The sequence below is a fragment of the Mirounga angustirostris genome, unplaced genomic scaffold (assembly GCF_029215605.1).
Source record: "Mirounga angustirostris isolate CCGP_5_RB_7025 unplaced genomic scaffold, mMirAng1.0.hap1 SCAF_7, whole genome shotgun sequence".
Taxonomy (NCBI): Eukaryota; Metazoa; Chordata; class Mammalia; order Carnivora; family Phocidae; genus Mirounga; species Mirounga angustirostris.
In genome coordinates, this window is record NW_026991715.1 from 53,462,975 (window position 1) to 53,487,799 (window position 24,825).

Below are 24,825 nucleotides of genomic sequence, written 5' to 3' on the forward strand. Positions count from 1 at the left end.
TTTGGGATTTTTTTTTTCCTTTACTGCAACTCACTTAGCTGAAGGACATCATGACAGTGCTCTAACTCACATGCTTTACACAGCCATTGCCTTCTTAGGTGTGGCAGATCACAAGGTATGTTCTTTTCTTTATTCCTGACGAGATCAAGAGACTGTGAAAAGTTACAGCAACTGTAACTTTAAAAGTGCACTTAAAATAAGTTACCAGTAAAAAAAAAAAAAAAAAAAGTTACCAGTAATTTACAGTACTGCCTGACATTTAAGTAGTTCAGTAATTTGGCGTATGGAAGAAACCTAATAGCTCCATTTCTTCAAATATTATGTATTTAAGGATTGGGTATTGGACTGTGTGTTTCTAATGAAACTTATCTAATTTTACTCATAGGGTGGAGTATTGTTGCTAGTACTGGCTTCGTGTTGTAAAGTTGGTTTTCATACAGCTTCCAGAAAACTCTCTATAGATGTTGGTGGAGCCAAACGTCTTCAAGCTTTATCCCATCTTGTTTCTGTGCTTCTCTTGTGCCCCTGGGTCATTGTTCTTTCTATGACAACTGAGGTAAGAGTAGGAATTTATTGGTAATAAGTAAAATGAATTGCTCTTACTAAAAAATTTTAGGTCAGTACATTGTATTTTATTTCACTTTGAGCTTGCAAGAATCTTAAATTATCATTGCTTTTTTTATCATTTTTGAAAAATTTTGGAGTAAATTTATTGTTTATAGAGAATACAAATGAGGTACTATTACATTTGTATATTCATCCTATTCCTGTGGCCCAAAGGAATCAATTAAAGAAATATTTATTAATTTTAGAGAGAGAGAGAGAGAAAGAGTGAGCTGGGGAAGGGGCAGAGGGAAAGAGACAAGCCGACTCCGTGCTGAGTCCATTGCAGGGCTTGATCCCACAACCCTGAGATCATGCGTCGGATGCCTAACCAACTAGCCACCCAGACACTCCTAAAGAACCCGTTTTATAGTTATTGTGTGTTACAAGGATTGTGGGTCACCTAGTATTTATATAATTATTAAACCATAGTGCTTTTGCTTTCAATACTTTGGGGATTACTGGGAAATGTACTAATATTTTGCAGCTCTTATGTCTTGGCATTTTATGAATCATTGAGTTAGAATATTTGTTTAAATATAAAGGGATTAACTAAAACATAAGATGTGAACTTTATTCCGGTGTAGTACTAACTATTTTTTTCCTTTTTTTAATTTCTAGAGTAAAGTTGAGTCTTGGTTTTCTCTCATTATGCCTTTCACAACAGTTATCTTTTTTGTCATGATTCTGGATTTCTATGTCGATTCCATTTGTTCAGTCAAAATGGAAGTTTCCAAATGTGCCCGCTATGGATCCTTTCCCATTTTTATTAGTGCTCTACTTTTTGGAAATTTTTGGACACATCCAATAACAGACCAGCTTCGAGCTATGAACAAAGCAGCACACCAGGAAAGCACTGAACATGTCCTGTCTGGAGGAGTGGTAGTGAGCGCTATATTCTTCATTTTGTGTGAGCATTTTTCCCCTCGGGAAATTTCATCTCATGGATTCTGATGTTGAAATCATTTACTTAATTTGGGAATTTGTTTAGTGCTTGCATTTAGTGCTGAGAGATACCGTGTTGATTTTGGTAGCTTAAGCTTTTAAAACTTGTAATGTTGTTGCTGTTGTTTTCTCTTTTTTAAAAGCTGCCAACATCTTGTCATCTCCTTCCAAGAGAGGACAGAAAGGCACCCTAATTGGATATTCTCCTGAAGGAACACCTCTTTATAACTTCATGGGTGATGCTTTCCAGCATAGCTCCCAGTCAATCCCCAGGTTTATTAAGGAATCACTAAAACAGATTCTTGAGGAGAATGACTCTAGGCAGATCTTTTACTTCTTGTGCTTGAATCTGGTAAGATTTTTATATATTTGTGGCATATCTTAAAAGCTTAATCTTTTAATTTTGACAGTCTGGTATAATTCTCATAATTACCAAATTTCTGATACTTAGGGGCTAAAATTATATTTTCTCTCGGTGATAGGAGGATTACAGGATCATATTCAGACTACTTAAGCAAACAATTTTTGAGGCATTTTAGATTTTTATCTACTTCTTATAGGATCTCACCATAGACCAGGTTGCTAACATTTTATAGCCTAGTTTATTGAGTTCTACAGACATAAATGAAACTATTTCCTTTTAAATAATTTATAAGATGAACATATCTGATTCAGTGTAGTATCTTACAGTTTTGTTGTTGTTGTTTTTAAGATTTTATTTATTTGTCAGAGAGAGCACAAGCTGGGGGAGTGGCAGGCAGAGCAGGCAGGGGAGAATCAGGCTCCCAGCTGAGCAAGGAGCCCGATGCGGAACTTGATCCCAGTACCCTGGGATTATGACATGAGCCAAAGGCAGATGCTTAACCAACTGAGACACCCAGGTGTCCTTATCTTACAGTTTATATGAATTGAAATAAAGTGGCAGTATATCTTCAAGTAAGATTTGCATAATAAAAGGTTAAGGGGCGCCTGGGTGGCTCAGTTGGTTAAGCGCCTGCCTTCGGCTCAGGTCATGATCTCAGGGTCCTGGGATCGAGCCCCACATCGGTCTCCCTGCTCGGCGGGGAGCCTACTTCTCCCTCTCCCTATGCCTGTCCTTCCCCTGCTCGTGCTCGCTTGCTGCCTTTCTCTCTCTCTCTCTCTCTCTCTGTCAAATAAATAAAAAATCTTTAAAAAAAAAATTTTTTTAACTAAAAGGTTAAAATTCTCATGATTAAGTTCTGATAAATCTCTTGAAATCTCCTAACATATTCCTCCCGTTTTTCTTTAAATTTTTTTTAGCTTTTTACCTTTGTGGAATTATTCTATGGCGTGTTGACCAATAGTTTGGGTCTGATCTCAGATGGATTTCACATGCTGTTTGATTGCTCTGCTTTGGTCATGGGGCTTTTTGCGGCCCTGATGAGTAGATGGAAAGCAACTCGGATTTTCTCCTATGGGTAGGTACACTGACCATCAAGGTGATATAACACAATGAAAAAATCCTAGGGGCAAATTCCATCTTAGGGAATAAAATTTTATTCCTTTTAATACAAATAATTTTTCAGAGCCTTAGTTTTCTTTAAATTGAAGTAGATACGAGGAAATAAACCAAGCATATGATAAATAATAAATTGCAGTAAGCTCAAGATTATATTCCCTGACTAATTCCTCTTGTATGGAGAGAGCGAAAATCAGTTAGATTTTGAGCTCTTTGCCTAACAGTTTATTTGAGACAATGGAATGTGCATGGTCATTTGCATCTTTGCTGTTAGAGTATTCAAAATTTGAAGGGACTATGCATGAACATGAAATATCCCTTCATCAACTGAATAATTCAGTTCAACAAATGTTAGAATCCTTGATTTGTACAAAGAATTTTGATAAGACCTACCCTGAATGGATTGATAAATTCAGCTCTTTTCAGCTGTTAATATTTTGAAAGCTAGGTGAGCCAAAAATACAAATAATTTTGGTACAAAGCAAAATCTCTGGGCTGTGACAGAGGTACAGAGCCCATCAAAGGAGAGCCCATTAAAGGGAAAGAAGGAACTTCTTGCTAAGAAAGGCTTTGTGTAAGGGGAAACATTGAAGAAGGACTTAGATAAATATTTGTAATTGCAACAAACTTAAGTACAGAAAGACTCTTCCAGCATTAGTATGGTGTTTAAAATCTTGGTAATTTTCTGATCATATTATTTATATATGTAGTTGAAAATCTGGACTTATATCCTCTTTTTACTTTAAAAATATTTGTCATTTTCCTTTTCTAAAAATACATTCTACATTTTAGGTATGGCCGAATAGAAATTCTCTCTGGATTTATTAATGGACTTTTTCTAATGGTAATAGCTTTTTTTGTGTTTATGGAGTCAGTGGCTAGATTAATTGATCCTCCGGAATTAGACACACACATGTTAACAGTAAGTATTTTCCTGTTTGAATTTCTATTCATACCCCCTACAGCATTTTCCATGCTAAAGTTTAACTACTCATAGTTACTGATCTAGGAAGGTTTTGTTTTTTAATTTAAATTAACATAATTTCTTATCTTGTAATTATATTTATGCTGCTGACTCTTAGAAATTAATCCTTTTCTCTAATATTTTAGTCAGAATATTAGGTGACAGTCTATTTTTTTTAAAAAGATTTTATTTATTTGAGAGAGAGTGAGAGAGAGCATGAGAGGGGAGAGGGTCAGAGGGAGAAGCAGACTCCCCACTGAGTGGGGAGCCCGATGTGGGACTCAATCCTGGGACTCCAGGATCATGACCTGAGCTGAAGGCAGTCGCCCAACCAACTGAGCCACCCAGGCGCCCTTAGGTGACAGTCTAAAACATACAGATTTCTTTCTGACTTATTAAATGTTTTTGTGTGAAGATATGCTTTTTAAATACCTGAGGAAGGGGCACCTGGGTGGCTCAGTTGTTAAGCGTCTGCCTTTGGCTCAGGTCATGATCCCAGGGTCCTAGGATCGAGCCCCACATCGGGCTCCCTGCTCGGCAGGAAGCCTGCTTCTCCCTCTCCCACTCCCCCTGCTTGTGTTCCCTCTCTCGCTGTGTCTCTCTCTGTCAAATAAAATCTTTAAAAAATAAATAACTACCTGAGGAAATTTGCAAAATGATAGGGAAAGAATCAGAAAAATATTATCATTTTAAAGGCTTTACTTTGTTGATTGTACTACTGCTGTAGTAGTTTATAATGTTCTTCCTTTACCTCCAAACCTTTGCATGTGCTGTTTCTTGTAGTTGGCATGCCCTTCCCTCACATCTGCCTTTCAGCCTTTGTCAGGACTTTGCTTATATGTCTCTTCCAGTGAGATACTTTCCCTTAATCCCTCTCTTCCCTCCTCAAAGTTTGGTAGATTTCCCTTTCTCAGTATTCCTGTTGTATCTTGCCTTTTTTTTTTTTTTTTTTTTTTTTTTTAGCAACATTGAGTTATAACTCCTTTGTCTTTCTTCCACAATTAAAGATGTAAGTGAAGTATCTTCAGGACCTGAATTGTCTGTCATTAACTCTTAAACTCTAGGACCTGGCTTGTTAGTAGGAAATCAGCAATTAATTGTTGAATGACTGTAAGTTATAAATCTGGTTGCTGGAAGCTTATATTAGTAAAATGCTTTGGATTACAGTTTAGAAATATATTTTAAATTTTAAATGATTTTATCTTTTGATCTTTAATATTTATTACAGAAATACTTGGAAAAATATTTGCACAGGTGTGTAAAGGTGCATGATTCCTTGTGCCATTGTTCATAATGGTGAAAAAATGTCCACCAAGGACAAGACCGGTTAAATAAAGAAATAAAGCTGTCATTTGTAGGATACTGTACAGCCAATAAAAAGAATGAGGCATATCTGTATACACTGGCATGAAAAATACTGTACTAAGTTAAAAAAAAATTCCAAAGTAGCATTATAATATGATGCTATTATTGGTTTAAAAATGTGTTTATGTATGTATTTTAGTATGTGCATAGAAAGTACACCATTCTCTTAGTGACTAATTTTTGGGGGTTAGATTATAGGGAGCTTGCACTTTCTACGTTACTTTTTTCTGATGAAATCTATACAAATGAAGTATTTATCATTAGAGGAGAAATACTTGAGATGATGGGGTCTCTGTATGCAGTGTTTGATTTAATTCAAAATTCAGTAACCATTTTCAAGTTCTTCATAAAGCTAACTAAAATTTTAAAATCTGACAGATAAATGGTCTGAGCCTCAGTAAGAAGTGTATAATACATGTTTACTAAAGTAAATCTCTTGTCTTACAAACTTTGGAAATCAGGGGCGCCTGAGTGGCTCAGTCGTTAAGCGTCTGCCTTCGGCTTAGGTCATGATCCCAGAGTCCTGGGATCAAGCCCCACATAGGGCTCCCTGCTCTGTGGGAGGCCTGCTTCTCCCTCTCCCATTCCCCCTGCTTGTGTTCCCTCTCTTGCTATCTCTCTCTCTGTCAAATAAATAAATAAAATCTTTAAAAAAAATTAAAAAATAAACTTTGGAAATCAATTAGAATTATCTGTCCCCATTATTTTTATATATTATTTTTATAAATCAAGTGGATTTCTCTAAAGGAGAAATTTTAATATATGTAAATTAAGTAACACCCTGAACCATCCAAAATCATTTTGTAAGAGAGGATAATCAAGGGTAAGTAACTTTGTTTATCCTTTGGGGTGTTATGTGGCATTATTAAATCAAGATAATTCCATTCACTTTGTTTAAAAAAAAAAAAGGTGAAAGGTTACTATTATATGTTTGTTTTTCCATTACATGTTTTTTACTTTGGGAAATTTTACTATATTTTAAGAAACGCAATAAGATAATATGTATTTGTAATCCACTAGTTAGTAAATTATAATCATTGCCTTACAAACCGAAATAAAAATGAGATTTCAGCTACAGTGCATACTTGCTCTAGTAAGCAGTACTTTCAAACTTTATTTAAATAAAACAAAACTCTAGCATAACTTATTCATAAACCATGAACCAAGTACTTGTTCTTCACTTGATTAAAGCAAGCCCAAATTCCTCTACTTGTCAAAACTTTGCTATTTGAAAGTTAAAATGTTTCTTCTAAAATATTCTAAAATCTTTTTAAAAATTTTGGATTTCCTTACTGAACTTAGGTTTTACAAAAATACTTTGAAAACTGTAAACAGAAAAACATATTTAGATATATAGTAACTTTTAAATAACAAATGTACTTTTAAAATTACAAATTTAAAGGTTTTCTTTTCTCCTTTTACTAGCCAGTCTCAGTTGGAGGGCTGATAGTAAACCTTATTGGTATCTGTGCCTTTAGCCATGCCCATAACCATAACCATGGAGCTTCTCAGGGAAGCTGTCATTCATCTGATCACAGTCATTCCCACCATACGCATGGACACAGTGACCATGGGCATGGTCACAGCCACGGATCTGCAGGCAGAGGCATGAATGCTAACATGAGGGGTGAGTCCTTGCCAAATATTGCTCTACTTTTCAACTGTGTTCTGAATTGACGCTGTCTTATTTGTATTAAATATTAGGCTTCTGGTACAGTTGTATTTTTGAAAAACAGTCTGCTGCTAAAAAAATGTCTGAAGTCATCTGCTGTAGAAAATGCTCACATTTGTTCATAAATGTCAATTTTTAAATAGATTATTGTATTATAGAGTCTTTTTCATAGTAACATTTGCATGAATACTATTTGGAAGGGAAATACTGTGTCATTATGAACTTTCACTACAAAAGAACCAGGAAATTTTTATTGTACTGTAAAATATATAGGGGAATTATTTATCACTTATTGTGTTGAATTATTGTGATTGCTTAATTTGGATAACGTCAAAACTTGGCTCGTGTGATTTCTAGGAAAACCACACCATCATAAAACTCACCACTCTGTGCTATAGTTGCCTGTATCTTTCCCTTTTTACCACTGTGCTGTGAATTCTTTGAGAGCAGTGACCATGGTTTTTTTGTTTTTAAGTACTATCCCCTAGCAGAATTAGGTGCATAGTAGGTACCCAGTAATATTTATAAAATGGATAAAAGAACTAAATTAGATGTGCTTTAATTTTTAATGTTTTCATATTTTACTTGTAGGTGTATTTCTACATGTTTTGGCAGACACACTTGGCAGTATTGGTGTGATCGTATCCACAGTTCTTATAGAGCAGTTTGGATGGTTCATTGCTGATCCCCTCTGTTCTCTCTTTATTGCTGTATTAATATTTCTCAGTGTTGTTCCACTGATTAAAGATGCCTGTCAGGTTCTACTTTTGAGACTGCCACCAGAATATGAAAAAGAACTACATGTTGCTTTAGAAAAGGTACTGTGTGCAATTTCTTCACTGTATTTTTTCCTTTTAAAATAGAATTTGAAAATATAATAAATAAATAAAATAGCATTTGAAATCGAGTAAGTTGACCCAACTAGAAATGTGCAAAATATGAATTAAGAAAATACAGTTTTAGGACATAAAAAGGGGCACCTCGGTGGCTCAGTCGGTTAAGCATCTGACTCTTGATTTCAGCTCAGGTCATGGTTTCAGGGTCGTGAGATCAAGCCCTGCATCCGCATGGAGCCTGCCTAACATTCTCGGTTCCTCTCCCTCTGCCCACCCCCCCCCAACTTGTGTGTGCGCACACACTCTTTTTCAAAAATAAATGAATAAATAACATATAAAATAGGGAGTGAATAAATGGAGAGATTTTTCTTGGATGGGAAACTGTATTGTGAAGTTGTATTTCTTTCATTTAAATCTCAGTGCAGTTGCCTCTCCTGAGATTCTTTTCTTTTGGTTGTTTTTGTTTTGGGGGAGACTAGGTAATCCAGTATTACTTAGAAACTTATTTGGAAAAGTTAATGCTTGAGAATAAACAACAAAAAAAATACAAAAATTACAGAATTAACTAATAGGATCCCATTCCGTGATTATAAAGTTACAGAATTAACTAACACAACTAACAGTTTTATTCTTGCACAACAGTAAACACAAAAATCAATTTTTAGAAAATTGGTTGTGCAGAAACAGACCCAGGAATTTATGGAATTCAGTATGTAGCAAAGATGGCATTTCAGATCAGTGGGGAAAAAGGGTGGGCCTAATTAATATTTCCACTTGGTGGAAAAGAAAAGCTATATCTCTTTACCATCAAATATCAAAACATATTTCCAGTGGACTAAATATGTAAATGATAAAAAATAACAAAACTACTAAAATAAAATAGAAGAATATTTTTAGTATATTTCTCTACAGAGGTAGAGAAAGCCTTTTTTAATAAGCTTGAATTGAAACTAGAAGCCAAAGGGCACCTGGGTGGCTCAATTGTTTAAGCGTCTGTCTTCAGCTTGGGTGGTGATTTCAGGGTCCTGGGATCAAGCCCCTTGTCAGGCTCCCTGCTCAGGAGAGAGTCTGCCTCTCCCTCTGTGCCACCCCACCCCCACTCATGCTCATGCTCTCTCTCTCAAAAAAAAAATTTTTTTTTTTTTTTTTTAAAGAAAAAAAAGCAGGGGCGGGGGAAAGAAGGGGGTGCAGCACGTGGGTGGCTCAGTCAGTTAAGCATCTGCCTTCGGTTCAGGTCACGATCCCAGAGTCTTGGGCTCAAGCCCCACGTCACACTCCCTGCTCAGTGAGGGGCCTGCTTCTCCCTCTCTCTCTCTCTCTCTCTCTCTCAAATAAATAAAATCTTAAAAAACAAACAAAACCAAAAAAAAAAACACCTAGAAGCCAAAAAGGAAGGAAGAAAATCTAGAGATAAGAGCAATTTAAAATTATCGATCAGCAGAAGACTCCATTAACAAATAAATACAGATCGGGGTGCCTGGGTGGCTCAGTCAGTTAAGCGGCTGCCTTCGGCTTAGGTCATGATCCCAGGGTCCTGGGATCGAGCCCCACATCCGGCTCCCTGCTCAGTGGGAAGCCTGTTCCTCCCTCTCCCACTCCCCCTGCTTGTGTTTCCTCTCTCGCTGTGTCTCTCTCTGTCAAATAAATAAAATCTTTAAAAAAAAAACAAAAAACAGATCTTTTGCAGAGTGGACACCATGAGCAAAGCTCACCCACTCCCAAGTTGAAACAATTTATGGACCAGAAATTATCACTGAAATTAAATGGTGGCGGACACATCCAAGGAATATTGCAGGGGTTCAATCCCTTTGTCAATCTTGTGATACACGATGAATGTGTGGAAATGGCAACTAGTGGGCCACAGAACAAGATTGGAATGGTTGTAATATGAGGAAATGGTATCATGTTAGAAGTCTTGGAACGAGTATAAACAATGGGTGTGTACTCTGGAAGAAATCAACTGCTTCCACATGTCCTCTCTCCAAAGCACCTGTTTTACTACAATAGAAAAATCAGGTCATGTGCATTTTCATATTGAACTTTTTTGTTAAGTAAACTTTTGCAATAATCAGAATGCTTTCTCAGGCATTGTGAATGTAGAAAATTGAATATTAGCTCATATTCTAATTTTTTCTGACGTGAACTGCTCCTGTTTGAGACCAATTTGTTCCAAAGCTTTTATGCATTAATATAGAAGCAACTAATCAAATGTGAAGCATGGCAAGGATGCCTTTTTTCCATCTTTTAATGGAAAGATAAAGAACCTGCAAACCTGAGCAAGTTTCTTATGAAACATTAAATGTAATTTTCAAAACTCTTGTAATAGCTTTTGAACATAAATGGGGGAAAATATTTGAATACAGGAATAGAAATAGAACTCGGGAGAAAAAGAAAAGGCAGACAAGGGGAAAATATTTTCAGCACATATAAACAGGCAGAGACTTACTATCCAAAATAATTTTTTTAAATTAAGAAAAAGAGTCTTGGGGCACCTGGGTGGCTCAGTCGTTAAGCGTATGCCTTCGGCTCAGGTCATGATCCCAGGGTCCTGGGATTGAGCCCCGCATCGGACTTCCTGCTTAGCGGGAAGCCTGCTTCTCCCTTTCCCACTCCCCCTGCTTGTGTTTCCTCTTTTGCTCTGTCTCTCTCTCTCAAATAAATAAATAAAATATTTTTATAGTTTTTTTAAGATATTTATTTAAGAGAGAGAGAGTGAGAGAGAGCACGAGAGGAGAGAGGGTCAGAGGGAGAAGCAGACTCCCCGCCGAGCAGGGAGCCCTATGTGGGACTCGATCCTGGGACTCCAGGATCATGACCTGAGCCGAAGGCAGTCGCCCAACCAACCGAGCCACCCAGGCGCCCCTAAATAAATAAAATCTTAAAAAAAAAAAAAAAAGTCTTGTAGGAATATGGACTAAGAATATAAACCGGCAATTCATAGAAAAAACAAATACAAAATAAATGTTTTTCAGCTTGTGGTCTGCCATATCTTTTTTTTTTTTTTTTTTTTTAAGATTTTATATTTAAGGGGCGCCTGGGTGGCTCAGTTGGTTAAGTGCCTGCCTTTAGCTCAGGTCATGATCTCAGGGTCCTGAGATCGAGTCCCACATCAGGCTCCTTGCTCAGCAGGGAGTCTGCTTCTCCCTCTCCTCCCTACTTCTCTCTCACTCGCTTGCTCTCTCAAATAATATTTTTGTAAAAAAGATTTTATATTTAAGGGGCACCTGGGAGGCTCAGTTGGTTAAGCCTCCGACTCTTGATTTCAGTCAGGTCATAATCGCAGGTTCCTGGGATTGAGTCCCGCATCAGTCTGTGCACTCAGTGGGGAATCTGCTTAAGATTCTCTCTGCCTCTTCTGCCCCTCCCCGCACTAGTGTGTCCACTCTCTTGTTGTCTTGCTCTCTAAAATAAAATTTTTTTAGGGGCGCCTGGGTGACTCAGTTGGTTAAGCGACTGCCTTCGGCTCAGGTCATGATCCTGGAGTCCCGGGATCGAGTCCCGCATCGGGCTCCCTGCTCGGCAGGGAGTCTGCTTCTCCCTCTGACCTTCCTCCTTCTCATGCTCTCTGTCTCTCATTCTCTCTGTCTCAAATAAATAAATAAAATCTTTAAAAAATAATAATAAAATAAAATTTTTTTAGATTTTATTTATTTATTTGAGAGAGAGAGCACAAGCGGGTGGGGGGGAGGTGGGCAGAGGGAGAAGGAGGAGCAGACACCCAGTGAGCAGGGAGCCCAGTGTGGGGCTCGATCCCAGGACCCCGGGATCATGACCCGAGCCAAAGGCAGACACCCAACCAACTAAGCCACCCGGATGCCCAAAAATAAATAAATTTTTTTTAAATTTTATTTTTAAGTAATCTCTACACCCAGCGTGGGGCTCAAACCCACAACCCTGAGATCAAGAGTCACAGGTTTTACTGACTGAACCAGGCAAGCACCCCTCATTTTTTTTTAAGTAAGCTTTACCCCCAACATGGGGCTTGAACTCATGACCCTGAGAAAGAGAATTTGATTCCTTTTTTTTTCCTTTTTAAATAATCTACCCTCAACATGGGCCTCAAACTCACAACCCCAAGATCAAGAGTCACATGTTCTTTTTTTTTTTTTTTTAAGATTTTATTTATTTATTTGACAGAGAGAGACATAGTGAGAGCAGGAACACAAGCAGGAGGAGTAGGAGAGGGAGAAGCAGGCTTCCAGCGGAGCAGGGAACCCGATGTGGGACTCGATCCCAGGACCCTGGGATCATGACCTGAGCTGAAGACAGACGCTTAACGACTGAGCCACCCAGGCGCCCTTTTTTTTTTTTTTAAAAAAAGAGAGTACAAGCAGGGGGAGAAGTAGGGAGAGGGAGAAGCAGGATCCTGCTGAGCAAGGAGCCCCACACAGAGTTCAATCCCAGGACCCCGGGATCATGACCTGAACCAAAGGCAGACTCAACCAACTAAGCCAGCCAGACGCCCTTGCCATATCATATTAAATTAGGATCTACTGATGAAAAGTTGGTATCTTGACTATTTAAGGAATAACATCTTTACATTGTTTTCATAAATAAAATTAGTAAAGTTTTCTTACCTTCTTATTAGTGAATACTACATCCTACATCCTACTAAAAGGAAAAAAAAAAGTTTTATTTCAAAAATAAATTATGCCCATTCTGGAAAACTTCCAAAATATATTTTTTATTTTTTTTTGTTTTTATTTAAGTAATCTCTGCCACCAATGTGGAGCTTGAACTCACATGTTCTACCAGCTGAGCCAATGAGGTGCCCGTGGAAAGAAGCACTTTTAAAATGTGCTTTTCTATATTAAGATATTTTGAAAATAGGGGTGCCTGGGTGGCTCAGTTGGTTAGATGTCTGCCTTCAGCTCAGATCATGATCCCAGGGCACTGGGATCCAGCCCCAGCTCGGGGCTGCCTGCTCAGAGGAGACTCTTATCTCTCAAAAAAATAATAAATAAAATCTTTAGAAAAATTTTAAAAAGATTTGAAAATAAAAATGGTGAAAACTGTTTTGTACTGCTTTGTTAATTTTTCCCCATTTAGTTATGTCATGTTGATAAACACTCTCATACCTTTCTAATGAATGTAGTGTTACATTGTATGCAATATCTATTACTTAATCAGTTCATTGTTAAAACATAGAGGATAGGGCGCCTGGGTGGCTCAGTTGGTTAAGTAACTGCCTTTGGCTCAGGTCATGATCCTGGAGTCCCTGGATCGAGTCTCACATCAGGCTCCCTGCTCGGCAGGGAGTGTGCTTCTCCCTCTGACCCTCCCTCCTCTCATGTGCTCTCTCTCATTCTCTCTCTCCCAAATAAATAAATAAAACCTTTAAAAAAAAATCATTTAAAACATAGAGGAGGGCGCCTGGGTGGCTCAGATCGTTAAGCGTCTGCCTTCGGCTCAGGTCATGATTCCGGGGTCCTGGGATCGAGTCCCGCATTGGGCTCTCTGCTCCTTGGGAGCCTGCTTCTCCCTCTGCCTCTCTTTCTCTGTCTCTCATGAATAAATAAATAAAATCTTTAAAAAAAAAAAATTAAAAAAAAAATAAAACATAGAGGATATCTTTTGAACATGTTTATATAAACATTAATATGTGAATTGTGTATGAACGTGAGGAAACCAAGTAGTCCATTGAAAGTATCCAATGTTTAGAAAAGGCAAAGTACCTCTTAAAGAGGTGAAAATGGGTATGCAACTATTGAGTGTAAAGACACCTGTGACCCCCATTCATTTCCTCTTCAGAGCTGTCTTCCCTGACATCACTCCCAGTTCAAAATATTTTAGGCAACTTTACTTCAAATGAGTTGTCCCTTTCTTTTCTTACTTCTTTGCTCTCCTTATTATCTTTTTTAAAAATCAGCTTAATAGTGGTTTCTGGACCAAAAAGATTGCTTTGTGTTAAGTAAATTAGCCTTTTAAGTCCATTTACATCACCTCTCCTTTTATTTGACAGATACAGAAAATAGAAGGATTAATATCATACCGAGACCCTCATTTTTGGCGTCATTCAGCCAGTGTTGTGGCAGGAACAATTCATATACAGGTGACATCTGATGTGCTGGAACAAAGAATAGTACAGCAGGTGATAATCTTTTGTTTTTAAAGTAATTTCATTTGAGTTAATTCATGTATAAACTGGGACATATTATAAATCATACGGTTGAGTAATCATTTATTCAAAAATATCAATCTTTTAGCTGTCCAAGGATAATATAACTTATTTTTTATATCTAGATTTGTTTTCTACCCCAAAATGGTTAAAATAAAATTAAGTTTTAGTATTTAGATGACAAGTTTAAGTGAATGTAATAAAGTTTACTTATGATCCACCTTGGCTCCCAATCGATTATCCAGAAATAAATTATTATAAATACAGATCTAGATTAATAATAATCACAGTCAAGCTGGCAGCGTATAACACTGTGATTGGAGGCAAGGATCAAAGCAGTTCCTATATTCCTATTCTAAACCTACCATATTGGAAACAAAAGCTGTTTCCCTTTTCAACTTTGAATGTCAGGTCAGTAATTTACTGGCCATCTAAAGGATTATAGCTTATATTTGACCAAGTAAATAAATAATAAATATTACTTTGAGGGTTATCTTTGACTGTCTGTGGCTATGAAACACCTGATAGGTAATACCAGTTATTTAAGACATACACTAAATGTATTAATCTAAATGCTTTAAAATGTATGGGTTTTGATAACAGGTTACGGGAATACTTAAAGATGCTGGAGTAAACAATTTAACAATTCAAGTGGAAAAAGAGGCATACTTTCAACATATGTCTGGCCTAAGTACTGGATTTCAAGATGTTCTAGCTATCACAAAACAAATGGAGTCCATGAAATACTACAAAGATGGTACTTACATCATGTGAGATAACTCGAGAATTACCTCTGGGGTATGAACAATGAAGACTAAATTACTCGGTATTTATAATACTGCCAGAAGGAAGAAAATTGCACATAATTGTACAGAAGCATTTGCTGTATTTGAAAAAAATTCTGAAGTTCCCTACTATTGGATCAAGGAATCTTTCTTAAAGGATATTTAAATACAGAATGAAGCATTAATTGTACAAGTCAAATAATTACTTGAATTATGTGTATAACAGGAATCTTAAAATTTGAGTGAACATGATGTATCACATCATCTTCAAAAATGAACATATAATGATGGATTCTAGTGAAGACCAAAATTACTTCTGTGTGTTTACTTTCTGTCAGAAAGCATCTCCATTGTAAATAATGTATTTACATGTTTATTACAAAGACCCAAATGAAAAATTTTTAGTCAATTTTTTGCATAGCCCTAGGATAAAATAGGAATTAAAGTTCTATATTTATGGAGTTTCTGTATATAAAACTGGTTTCTAATTATAACTTAAATCCATTAAGTAAAAGCTGTATTGCCACTTTCAATGTAAACTAAATTATTTGAGAAAAAACAACCACTGAAATGAGATAAGCAGTGAGAATAGGGAAGTTTAACATTATTGATGTATTACAAAAACCAACCACTCTGTAAAATAAATTTTTTTACTTTTGGTAATATTTGCAAATGAATAATTACTTTATTAGGGTAAAGAACTTATACTAAGTTGTGTGCATGTTATTCAATCACTTGTCTTCTTCCTCTGAAGTAGAATATTCCATTTCTTGTTATGAATCTCCCATTCCAAGTTGCTTGTGAGGCTGGTATCCAAACAGTGAGAGGGTTCTCATCTTTTCATTTAGCTCCATATTTTGTGGAACAACCAGTTGAGAGAATCATAAATAATGTCAACTCACATTTGAATTTTCTGCCTTTAAACATAACGTTTTTTTTAAGTTTCTGGAACATGTACGTCTATAAGAAGTATCAAAGAATAGGTAGTTAGTTTAGTAAGTAAATCTTGTCCGTAAGTTCTTGGGCACCATGAAATCAAAATATCTACCCTGTAACTACTTTCTATAGCAATATCTAATTTATATTTTTTCATTTCCAATTTAAACTGAATGTATAGTCTGAAAAAACTGTATGATAAATAGATCTATAATAATATGCAGCTTTATGAACACCAAAGAATGTTGTTCAAAAGAAATTTTTGAATACCTGTTTATAAGCATTTGAATATTTTCATTCTTACAATAGGAATTTTGATAAGCAGGATGAATTAATTTTAGTATGGGTACTATTTTTTTAACTATACCATAACAGCAAACATGTATTGTAAATCATATTTTTATCTTAACAATTATAATATGTGAGAGGTTTTAGAAATTTGTTATAAGTTATTTTGATATTCTTTGTCTTATCTTTACACATTTTCTGGTCCAGAATCTTCAATACATAATTAAAATTTTTGAGTGGTGGGAAAATAATTGCATATTGATGTTTTAATGCAATTTTGGTATGTTAAAAAAATTTTTAAGTAGATAGGTACAATAAATATTGCATCATTGTTAAAGTTGTCATTTCCTAGGAGGCATACAACAGCAGAAAAATTACTCTAATGAGAGATAAGGTGAGACATAGGGCAGGGGCTGAAGGGGATGCAGATCGGAAGTAGGGAAACCAGTATTAAAAGCACCAGGGTATGGGGCGCCTGGGTGGCTCAGTCGTTGGGCATCTGCCTTTGGCTCAGGTCATGATCCCGGGATCCTGGGATCGAGTCCCACGTCGGGCTCCCTGCTCAGCGGGAAGCCTGCTTCTCCCTCTCCCACTCCCCCTGCTTGTGTTCCCTCTCTCGCTATCTCTCTCTCTGTCAAATAAATAAATTTTAAAAATCTTTAAAAAAAAAAAAAAGCACCAGGGTATGGTTTCTAGCTCATACAAACATTGTGACTTTAGGCAAATCATGTTCTCTGGGTATCTTTTTTTTCCCCTTGTACATAAAACCAGAATAAAATTTGCTTAAGTTTATAGGGTTATGAGGAGCAAAAGGAATAATGTATGTGAAATGAATTGAAAAAAAATTTTCTTAATGAATTGAAAGTTGAAAAGGACTCAATAAAATTGAGGAATTGTTATTCTAAACGTGCCTGCAAAGGTAGCTTTCATTAATTTGTCTATTTTTTTCTATTAAAATCAGCATCCCAAGATATAAACTATATTTTAAAGTTCAAAATAATACCGCAGTGGCCTTTTTAACAGTTCATTTACCCCAAGAAGGGTGGTGGTGGTTGTTTACCATACTTACTAATTTCTCTCCTCTTCCTTTTTTTCTCCAGCCATTGTTTTTCCCATATTACCAATTTAGGAAAGCACGTGATTTCCACTTAGAATTAACTTTAGGGGTGCCTCAGTCAGTTAAGCGGCTGCCTTTGGCTCAGGTCATGATCTCAGGGTCCTGGGATCGAGCCCTGCATCGGGCTCTCCGCTCAGCAGCGAGTCTGCTTCTCCCTCTCCCTCTGTGATCTCTCTTGCTTTCACTCTCTCTCAAATAAATAAAATCTTAAAAAAAGAATTAACTTTACATCTGTTATAATATAGATTTATTATTCTTTTTAGATAATAATTGATCAGACTTTAAACTTTCCTAATTTCAGTAGGATAATGAAGCTAGGGATGCCTGGGTGGCTCAGTCGGTTAAGCATCTGCCTTCGGCTCAGGTCGTGATTCCAGGGTCCTGGGATCGAGTCCCACATCAGGCTCCCTGCTCTGTGGGAAGCCTGCTTCTCCCTCTGCCTGCTGCTCCCCCTGCTTGAGGTCTCTCTCTCTCTCTGACAGACAAATAAATAAAATCTTTAAAAAAAAAATAATAATGAAGCTAGTTATAATTAGATATCTCTAAGGGTTCTGGTTTTCCTTTAAATTTAGATTATGATTCTCCCCTAAGATACTTATTATATCAATGCAGAGATACTTGTTTTTACTAGTTAATGGTCACATGGTTCAGAATTTAAGAATAAATGGTGGGGCGCCTGGGTGGCTCAGTCGTTAAGCATCTGCCTTCGGCTCAGGTCATGATCCCGGGGTCCTGGGATCAAGCCCCGCATCAGGCTTCCTGCTCTGCGGGAAGCCTGCTTCTCCCTGTCCCACTCCCCCTGCTTGTGTTCCCTCTCTCGCTGTCTGTCTCTCTCTCTATCAAATAAATAAATTAAAGAAAATCTTAAGAATAAATGGCAAAAAGCTTTACACCCCTGTCACTCAGATACACAGCTCTCCTCTCTAGAAATTACCACACTTGTCAGTTTATAGTATATCCTTACAGATATCTTATGAATATACAAATACATGTATGTATTATTTTTCACTTAGAAATTATTCCAAACATTAAAAAGTAGCCTTAGCTGCAAAGTAACCCTATTGATGCAGTTTTTAGGTTGGTTCCAATGTCTTGCTATTATAGACTGCTGATACGAACAGCTTTGCACAAATACTATTTTGCATATGTGCAAATAAATATGTAGAATATATTCCAGCATGCAGAATTTTAAAATCAAAGGATTTAGGGCATTTATAAATTTGAAAAATACACTAAATTGTACTGTATAGAGATTGTAACAGTTTACCTCCCCTCAGCAATGTTAGATGTCTTAAAATATTTTAAGACGGCACTTGGCTGACTTACTCAGTAGGGCATGTAACTCTTGATCTCAGGGTGGTGAATTCAAGCCCCATGTTGGGCATAGAGATTACTTAAATATATAGAAAAATAGATAAGTAAAGCTCACATAATAAAAATTCTTTAAAGATTTTATTATTTATTAGAGTGAGCACAAGCAGGGGTAGCGGCAGGCAGAGGGAGAGGGAGAAGCAGGCTCCCTGCTGAGCAGGGAGCCCAATGTGGGGCTCCATCCCAGGATCATGACCTGAGCCAAAGGCAACCACTTAACCTATTGAGCCACCCAAGCACCCCTCACATAATAAAAATTCTATCAGAACTTTTTTAATTTTTAAGACAAATTCTTAAAATTTAAGAATTTTAAGGCAAACATTTCTTTATAGCCTTAATTCATATGCAAGTTAAATATGCAGAGATTATACATAGGTGCTAAACTGAGTTCAGTTATAAAATTTTTTTTTAAAGATTTCATTTATTTATTTGAGAGAGAGAATGAGATAGAGAGCAGGAGAGGGGGGAGGGTCAGGGGGAGAAGCAGACTCCCTGCTGAGCAGGGAGCCCGACGTGGGACTCGATCCCGGGACTCCAGGATCATAACCTGAGCCGAAGGCAGTCGCTTAGCAACTGAGCCACCCAGGCACCCCTGAGTTCAGTTATAAAACCACTAATGTTCATTTCATTTTTAGAGTGATTTTCAGAAGGAAAATTTTCTAGTAAATAATGTTGGTAAAATTAGATTTTTTAATCAAAAATTTTTCTGTGCTTTGTCTATCCACAGTATGGTTTCTGAGACAGATGATGAATATTTTCTGCATATACAAATATGGTATTCTGTTACATTTTTTTCTTCTCTATTTTGTTGAGGTACACTAAGGTACACAATGAAATACATTTTAAGTGCTCAGTTCAGTGAAGTGAGGATATGGAGCAACTGGAACTCAGTGCAAGTGGGAGAATGAAATGATACAGCCACTTCGGAGAACTGTTTGCATTTCTTTGAAAGTTAAACATACATCTACCCTGTGACCCAGCAGTTCTGCTGCTAGATCTTTACTCAAGTTTACCCAAGGAATGGAAAGGTGTGTCACAAAAAAACTTGTACAAGAATGTACATAATCATGATAACCAAAAACCAGAAACAACCCAAATACCCATCAACAAGAAGATGGATAAATAAATTATAATGTATTCATTATGGAACAGTACTCAGCAGTTTAAAAAAAAATTACTGTTTCAAAAATAGAGGTAAATCTCAAAAATACTATGTCAAGTGAAAGCAGCCAGACTCAAAAGAGTTCATACTTTATGATTACATGTACTTGAAATGCAAAAACAAAGACGATAGTGATAGAGCACAGGAAATGGTTTATATTCTCTATTGCTGTCATAACAAATTAGCACGAACTTAGATGTTTAACACTAACTGTCTTACAGTCTGATATGGGTCTCACTGGGCTAAAATCAAGGTGCTGCAGGACTGTTTCTTCCAGAAGCTCTGGGAGAGAATCGATTTCCTTGCTAATTCAGGTGGGTGGCCGAATTAAGTGTTTGTGGTTGTAGGACTGAGGCCCCTGTTTCATTGTTCATGTTCCCAGCTTCTAGAGGCCACCTGTATTCCTTGGCTTCCTCCATCTTCACAGCCAGCAACGGTGGGTCATGTGGTCCTCACACCTCAAATCTCCTGTTTCTTTCCCCACTGTTATATCTTCTTCTGACCTATTTTTCTGCTCTCCTCTTCTACTTTTAAGGACTCATGGGGTTACACCAGGCCCATCCAGGTAATCCAAAATAATCTCCCTATCTCGAGGTCTTCAAAGTCCCTTTTGCCATGTAACATATTCAAAGGTATATTCATATTCTCAGGTTGTAGGCATTCTGGCAAGGACATCTTGAGGGGGAGTGGCTCATTATTCTGCCTACTACATGGTTGCCTTGGGGAGATGGAATTTGTCTCCCCAGGGGCATAGTTTTGAAGTGATGGGAATGTTCTATATCTGCATCCAGCATAGGTATATATCATTGTCAAAATCTTTTTTTTTTTAATTTTTAAGAGATTTTATTTGTTTATTTGACAGAGAGAGACACAGTGAGAGAGGGAACACAAGCAGGGGGAGTGGGGGAGGGAAAAGCAGGCTTCCCGCGGAGCAGGGAGCCTGATGCGGGGCTTGATCCCAGGACGCTGGGATCACTACCCTAGCCGAAGGCAGACACCTAACGACTGAGCCACCCAGGCGCCCCTCATTGTCAAAATCTAACTTACAATTTAACTTCTATATTATTGCATTTTCTTTTTTAAGTGTTCTTATAATTTGTTAGTGATTATTAATTTAGAAGCTACCATATGCTAGGCACCGTATAAGCAGTTTACATGATCATCTCATGCATTTTTTTCTCCTAGTACTCTGGCATTATCACATACTAAGTTTGCATTAACTGCTCTAGTTCAATAATGCAGTATGGTGGAGCAGATTTTTTCAAGTACACATTGTTCCACCTAATTGCTATTTTCCATTTAAATTTAAAGACCAAGGAGGTTTCCCCCTGCAACAAAGTATAGTACATAGATCTGCCAATATTAATATTCACATAGGGAAAAACTGTCTAAGAAAATAATAAAATTCAATTGTTTATGGTTTTTTAAGCATTCAATAAGTTCATTCATACTCAACAAAAATTTACTGAAATCCTTTATACCAAGACTCTGCTATAGGGCTAAAGTCATCAATGAAACAAAGTCCTGCCCTAATGGAGGAGACAGACTGATATGTGAAGAACAGTTTGTGATAAATACTGAAGAAAAGCAATAAATTACTGACTCCTTACCATGTATCAGATTGGCAATGTCCTAAGCAATAAATATATAATGATCCCATTTTATTCATAAGGAAACTAAGGCAGAGAAAGGTTAATTAGGGGCGCCTGGGTGGCTCAGTCAGTTAAGCGTTTGCCTTCGGCTCAGTCATGATCCTGAAGTCCTGGGATCGAGTCCCCTGTCAGACTCCCTGCTCAGTGGGCAGCCTGCTTCTCTCCTCTACCCTTCATCACCCCACCTCCATTTGTGTTCTCTTTCACTTGCTCACTCAAATAAATAAATAAAAATCTTTAAAAAAAAAAAAATAAGAAAAAAGTTAAATTAATTTGCCCCAAATCTTACACCTGCTAAGTGGTAAAGCCAACTTTCCAAACCAGGCTCTCTATTTTCAGGACTGACACTCAACTGAAACAGAATACAAGGAGAGAGAGTAACAGGGTGCTAGAAATTGGCCAAAGAGGATCTCTATGGAAGATGTGAGAACCTGTTTTAAGTAAGGAGGTAAACAGTATCTAGTGTCCTAGACCATATTCTACAAATATCCACTATTCTAGACAAAGCATCAAATGCAAAGGCATCTGAGGCAGGAGGTGCTTAACATGCTAGGATAGCAAGAAAACCAGTGTGATAGCAAAATCAGGCAGGTGGTGTGAGGACATGGAAAACCTGTGGAGGGCTTTGAGGAAGAGACTGGAGCTGATAGGTTTCAAAAGGATCAAGGTAGGAGAGTGACAGTGCAATCTAGGGAAGAGTTAGAAAGCTTTTGCCAAAATCCAAGTGAGTGAGAGAGGACGGTGACTTGGACGATGTAACATGTTCATTGCCTCTTATTTGTAAGTTTGCTATTTAAGGTAAAAAAAAAAAAAAACAAACCCTTTCTTCAATACACTTATTACAGCGGAGAAGATAGGATGAAAATAGCTATAATTCAAGATCTGGAGAGATTTGGTGCCATGTGGGAGGGCAAATTTCCAATTATGGAGAGATTACTTTTAGCTGAAGGAAAAAAGGTGTAGCCTCACAGAGGAGGTGGCATTTGACAGACCTATAGGACTGGTGGAAATAAGATGGTAAGGGGCTTAATTCCATCACAGTGAACTGTGTAAACGCATTAGTAGTTTAGTTTTGCATAATCATGGCTTTTGAATATGGAATTAGTTAAAAGCAGAGCGCTCGGGGTACTTGAATACCAGGTTACAAGTTAACCATAGACCTGTAGATCATCATCTGGGGGTTAATTGTCCAGCCCTCTGAAAAGCATTAGCTAAATTGCACTGACATACTTTTCAAGTGGGGTGTCCCATTTTGAAGTTGCTTACATTTTCCATAGGAGCAAGATACGAATGTCTAATCTGAAAGACTGCAGGTTGATATGGGGGCTAGACACTGGCCTAGGAATCAGGCTTTCCACCATAGCTGTGATCTAAGGGCCAGTCACCCGTTCTCTGACATAAAATGACGGTGTTTGGATCCAGTGAATATAAGATGATCCCTTTCAGTCTTATGAAATCAAGGCAGTAGTCCTAAATTAATGTATGGAAACTGTTTTGTTAAAGGCACCTACCTATTTAGACAAGAGAGGCATTAATGGCCTAGTATGTATAAAGCAGGGTAGATGACACAAAAAGGTCTGATACATCCTCTGTCCTTACAAGAAAGCAATAGTTACTGAGCATATAAAAATATGTAAAAGAATGAAGAGATACATGCTGACAGAAATGAATGAAAGAACACTCTGAGTTCAGAGGAGGAAGAAAACTCTCCCAGGAACACTAGAGAAAACTTTATGGAGGAGAGGGCATACATTGTTAATCAGGAAAAATCAGTGGAATTAGCTATGATTTTGAGCTTGACTTGTCCACATCCTGACCACATGACAAATCGGCTTAAACTGAGCTTCAGCTTCCTCACGAGCATCACAGAGTTTTTGGAGGATCAATGACCTTTCATCTACTCCCACCTCTTGACTCCACCAAACAGCTGAATCCTTACTTCAATTTCCAGGCCTAGCATGAGCCCTCTCGCTCTCCATCACCCCTCTTTTGCCCTTCCTCTTCTTCATTCCCTTTAATCTACTGCTGTGTTCTTGCCATCACTTAGCACATAGGATGTGTGTTGCTACAATCCTTGTTACTACAATCCTTGTTACTACAAGGATTAAAGTTAGGGTTTGGGCATCTGGCTGGCTCAGTCGGAGGAGCGTGCGACTCATCTCAGGGTCATGAGTTCGAGCCCCACATTGGGTGTAGAGATTACTAAAAAAAAAAATAATAATAAACTTTAAAAATAAGAACTAGGGGGGCCTGGGTGGCTCAGTCGCTTAAGTGTGTGCCTTTGGCTCAGGTCATGATCCCAGGGTCCTGGGATCGAGCCCCGCATCAGGCTCCCTGCTCAGCAGAGAGCCTGCTTCTCCCTCTCCCACTCCCCCTGCTTGTGCTCTCTCTCTGTCAAATAAATTTTTTTTAAATTAAAAAAAATAAATTAGGCTTTGTAACTGAAGATTCCTCAATGAGTGCGATATTCAGTTGTGAAATACTTCACCTCGGGGCATAGCTTATTCCCAGAGCAGTGTCTGAAAACAAAACAAAACCACCACCACAACAAAAACAACCAAGTTCGCTTGGGGCACCTGGGTGGCTCAGTTGGTTAAGCATCTGCCTTTGGCTCAGGTCATGATTCCAGGGTCCTAGGATCAAGACCCACCTTGGGCTCCCTGCTCAGCAGTCTGTTTCTCCCTCTTCCTCTGCCCTTCTCTGCTTATGCTCGCGCAGGTGGGCACTCTCTCTCTCTCTCTCTCTCAAATAAATAAAACCTTAAAAAAAAAAAAAATCAAGTTCCCTTGGTAGACCGCTGTGGTTAATCTCTACAAAAAGAGCTTCAGTGCTGAGAAGTATTTTACATGAGAGCTAGTTCAAGAAAAATTTAAATACATATAGCCACATTTTAAATATACCAAAAACAATTTTTCACTACCTTCTCAGGTACCAATTCTTTAACACTCTTACTTCTATAAACAAATCTGCACATTCCCCACACCCATCCACATACACACAGTAGGGTGGGAGTAGAAGCAGAGATTATCTTGAAGCTTCCTGCTCTCACAATACAGCATTCTGTTATTTTTTTTTTCTGTAAAGATTGAAAGATTCTTAAAGTTCAAAGAGAGGAAAGCTCAAGATATAGATAAGCATCCTCTTTTGCTTGAGACCTGAAATCAACCATGCCTGAAGCTAGGTATTCCCTGGACTCTCCACTTTAGAGCCAATAATTTTCCTTTGTTATTTAAGCCAGTTGCAGCTGGGTTCTTATCACCTGCAACAAAAAGTCCTTATAATAGAATTTTGATGCAAATGCACTCTTGGTCTTTTAAACCAAAGTCCCCCTGTTCCCCCCACTCCTGCCCATGACAGATGGAAAAGGGAAGAAAAGAGGCTGATGAGAGAAAGAAATCTAATACAAACATATTGTAATACTTTATCTTCACATCTGTAAGAATGTGTACCTTAATTAACAGCAGGTATCCCTAGAATCTAGCACAGTGTACAAAACATAATTGAAGCTAAGAAAGTATTTATTGGTTGAAC

At 37.6% G+C, this 24,825-nt stretch overlaps 2 protein-coding genes across 2 annotated transcripts in view; both read left to right on the top strand.

Annotated features, from left to right (window-relative positions):
* Positions 1–15,427, top strand: part of SLC30A5 (solute carrier family 30 member 5) — a 36,486-nt gene extending 21,059 nt beyond the window's left edge. The window contains exons 7-16 of the mRNA XM_045895936.1: positions 39–115; positions 386–556; positions 1,225–1,513; positions 1,692–1,900; positions 2,830–2,987; positions 3,821–3,950; positions 6,783–6,984; positions 7,621–7,847; positions 13,828–13,956; positions 14,587–15,427. Of these exons, the coding sequence (XP_045751892.1) occupies positions 39–115; positions 386–556; positions 1,225–1,513; positions 1,692–1,900; positions 2,830–2,987; positions 3,821–3,950; positions 6,783–6,984; positions 7,621–7,847; positions 13,828–13,956; positions 14,587–14,757 (1,763 nt within the window). The 3' untranslated portion in view covers positions 14,758–15,427. The remainder of the gene's footprint in view (positions 1–38; positions 116–385; positions 557–1,224; positions 1,514–1,691; positions 1,901–2,829; positions 2,988–3,820; positions 3,951–6,782; positions 6,985–7,620; positions 7,848–13,827; positions 13,957–14,586) is intronic.
* On the top strand, positions 7,855–9,881 carry LOC123858749 (small nuclear ribonucleoprotein G-like). The gene has a single exon (XM_064596188.1). The coding sequence runs from the start codon at positions 9,601–9,603 to the stop codon at positions 9,754–9,756; it is 156 nt and encodes a 51-aa protein (XP_064452258.1). The 5' UTR covers positions 7,855–9,600; the 3' UTR covers positions 9,757–9,881.
* Positions 15,428–24,825: the final 9,398 nt, after the last annotated feature.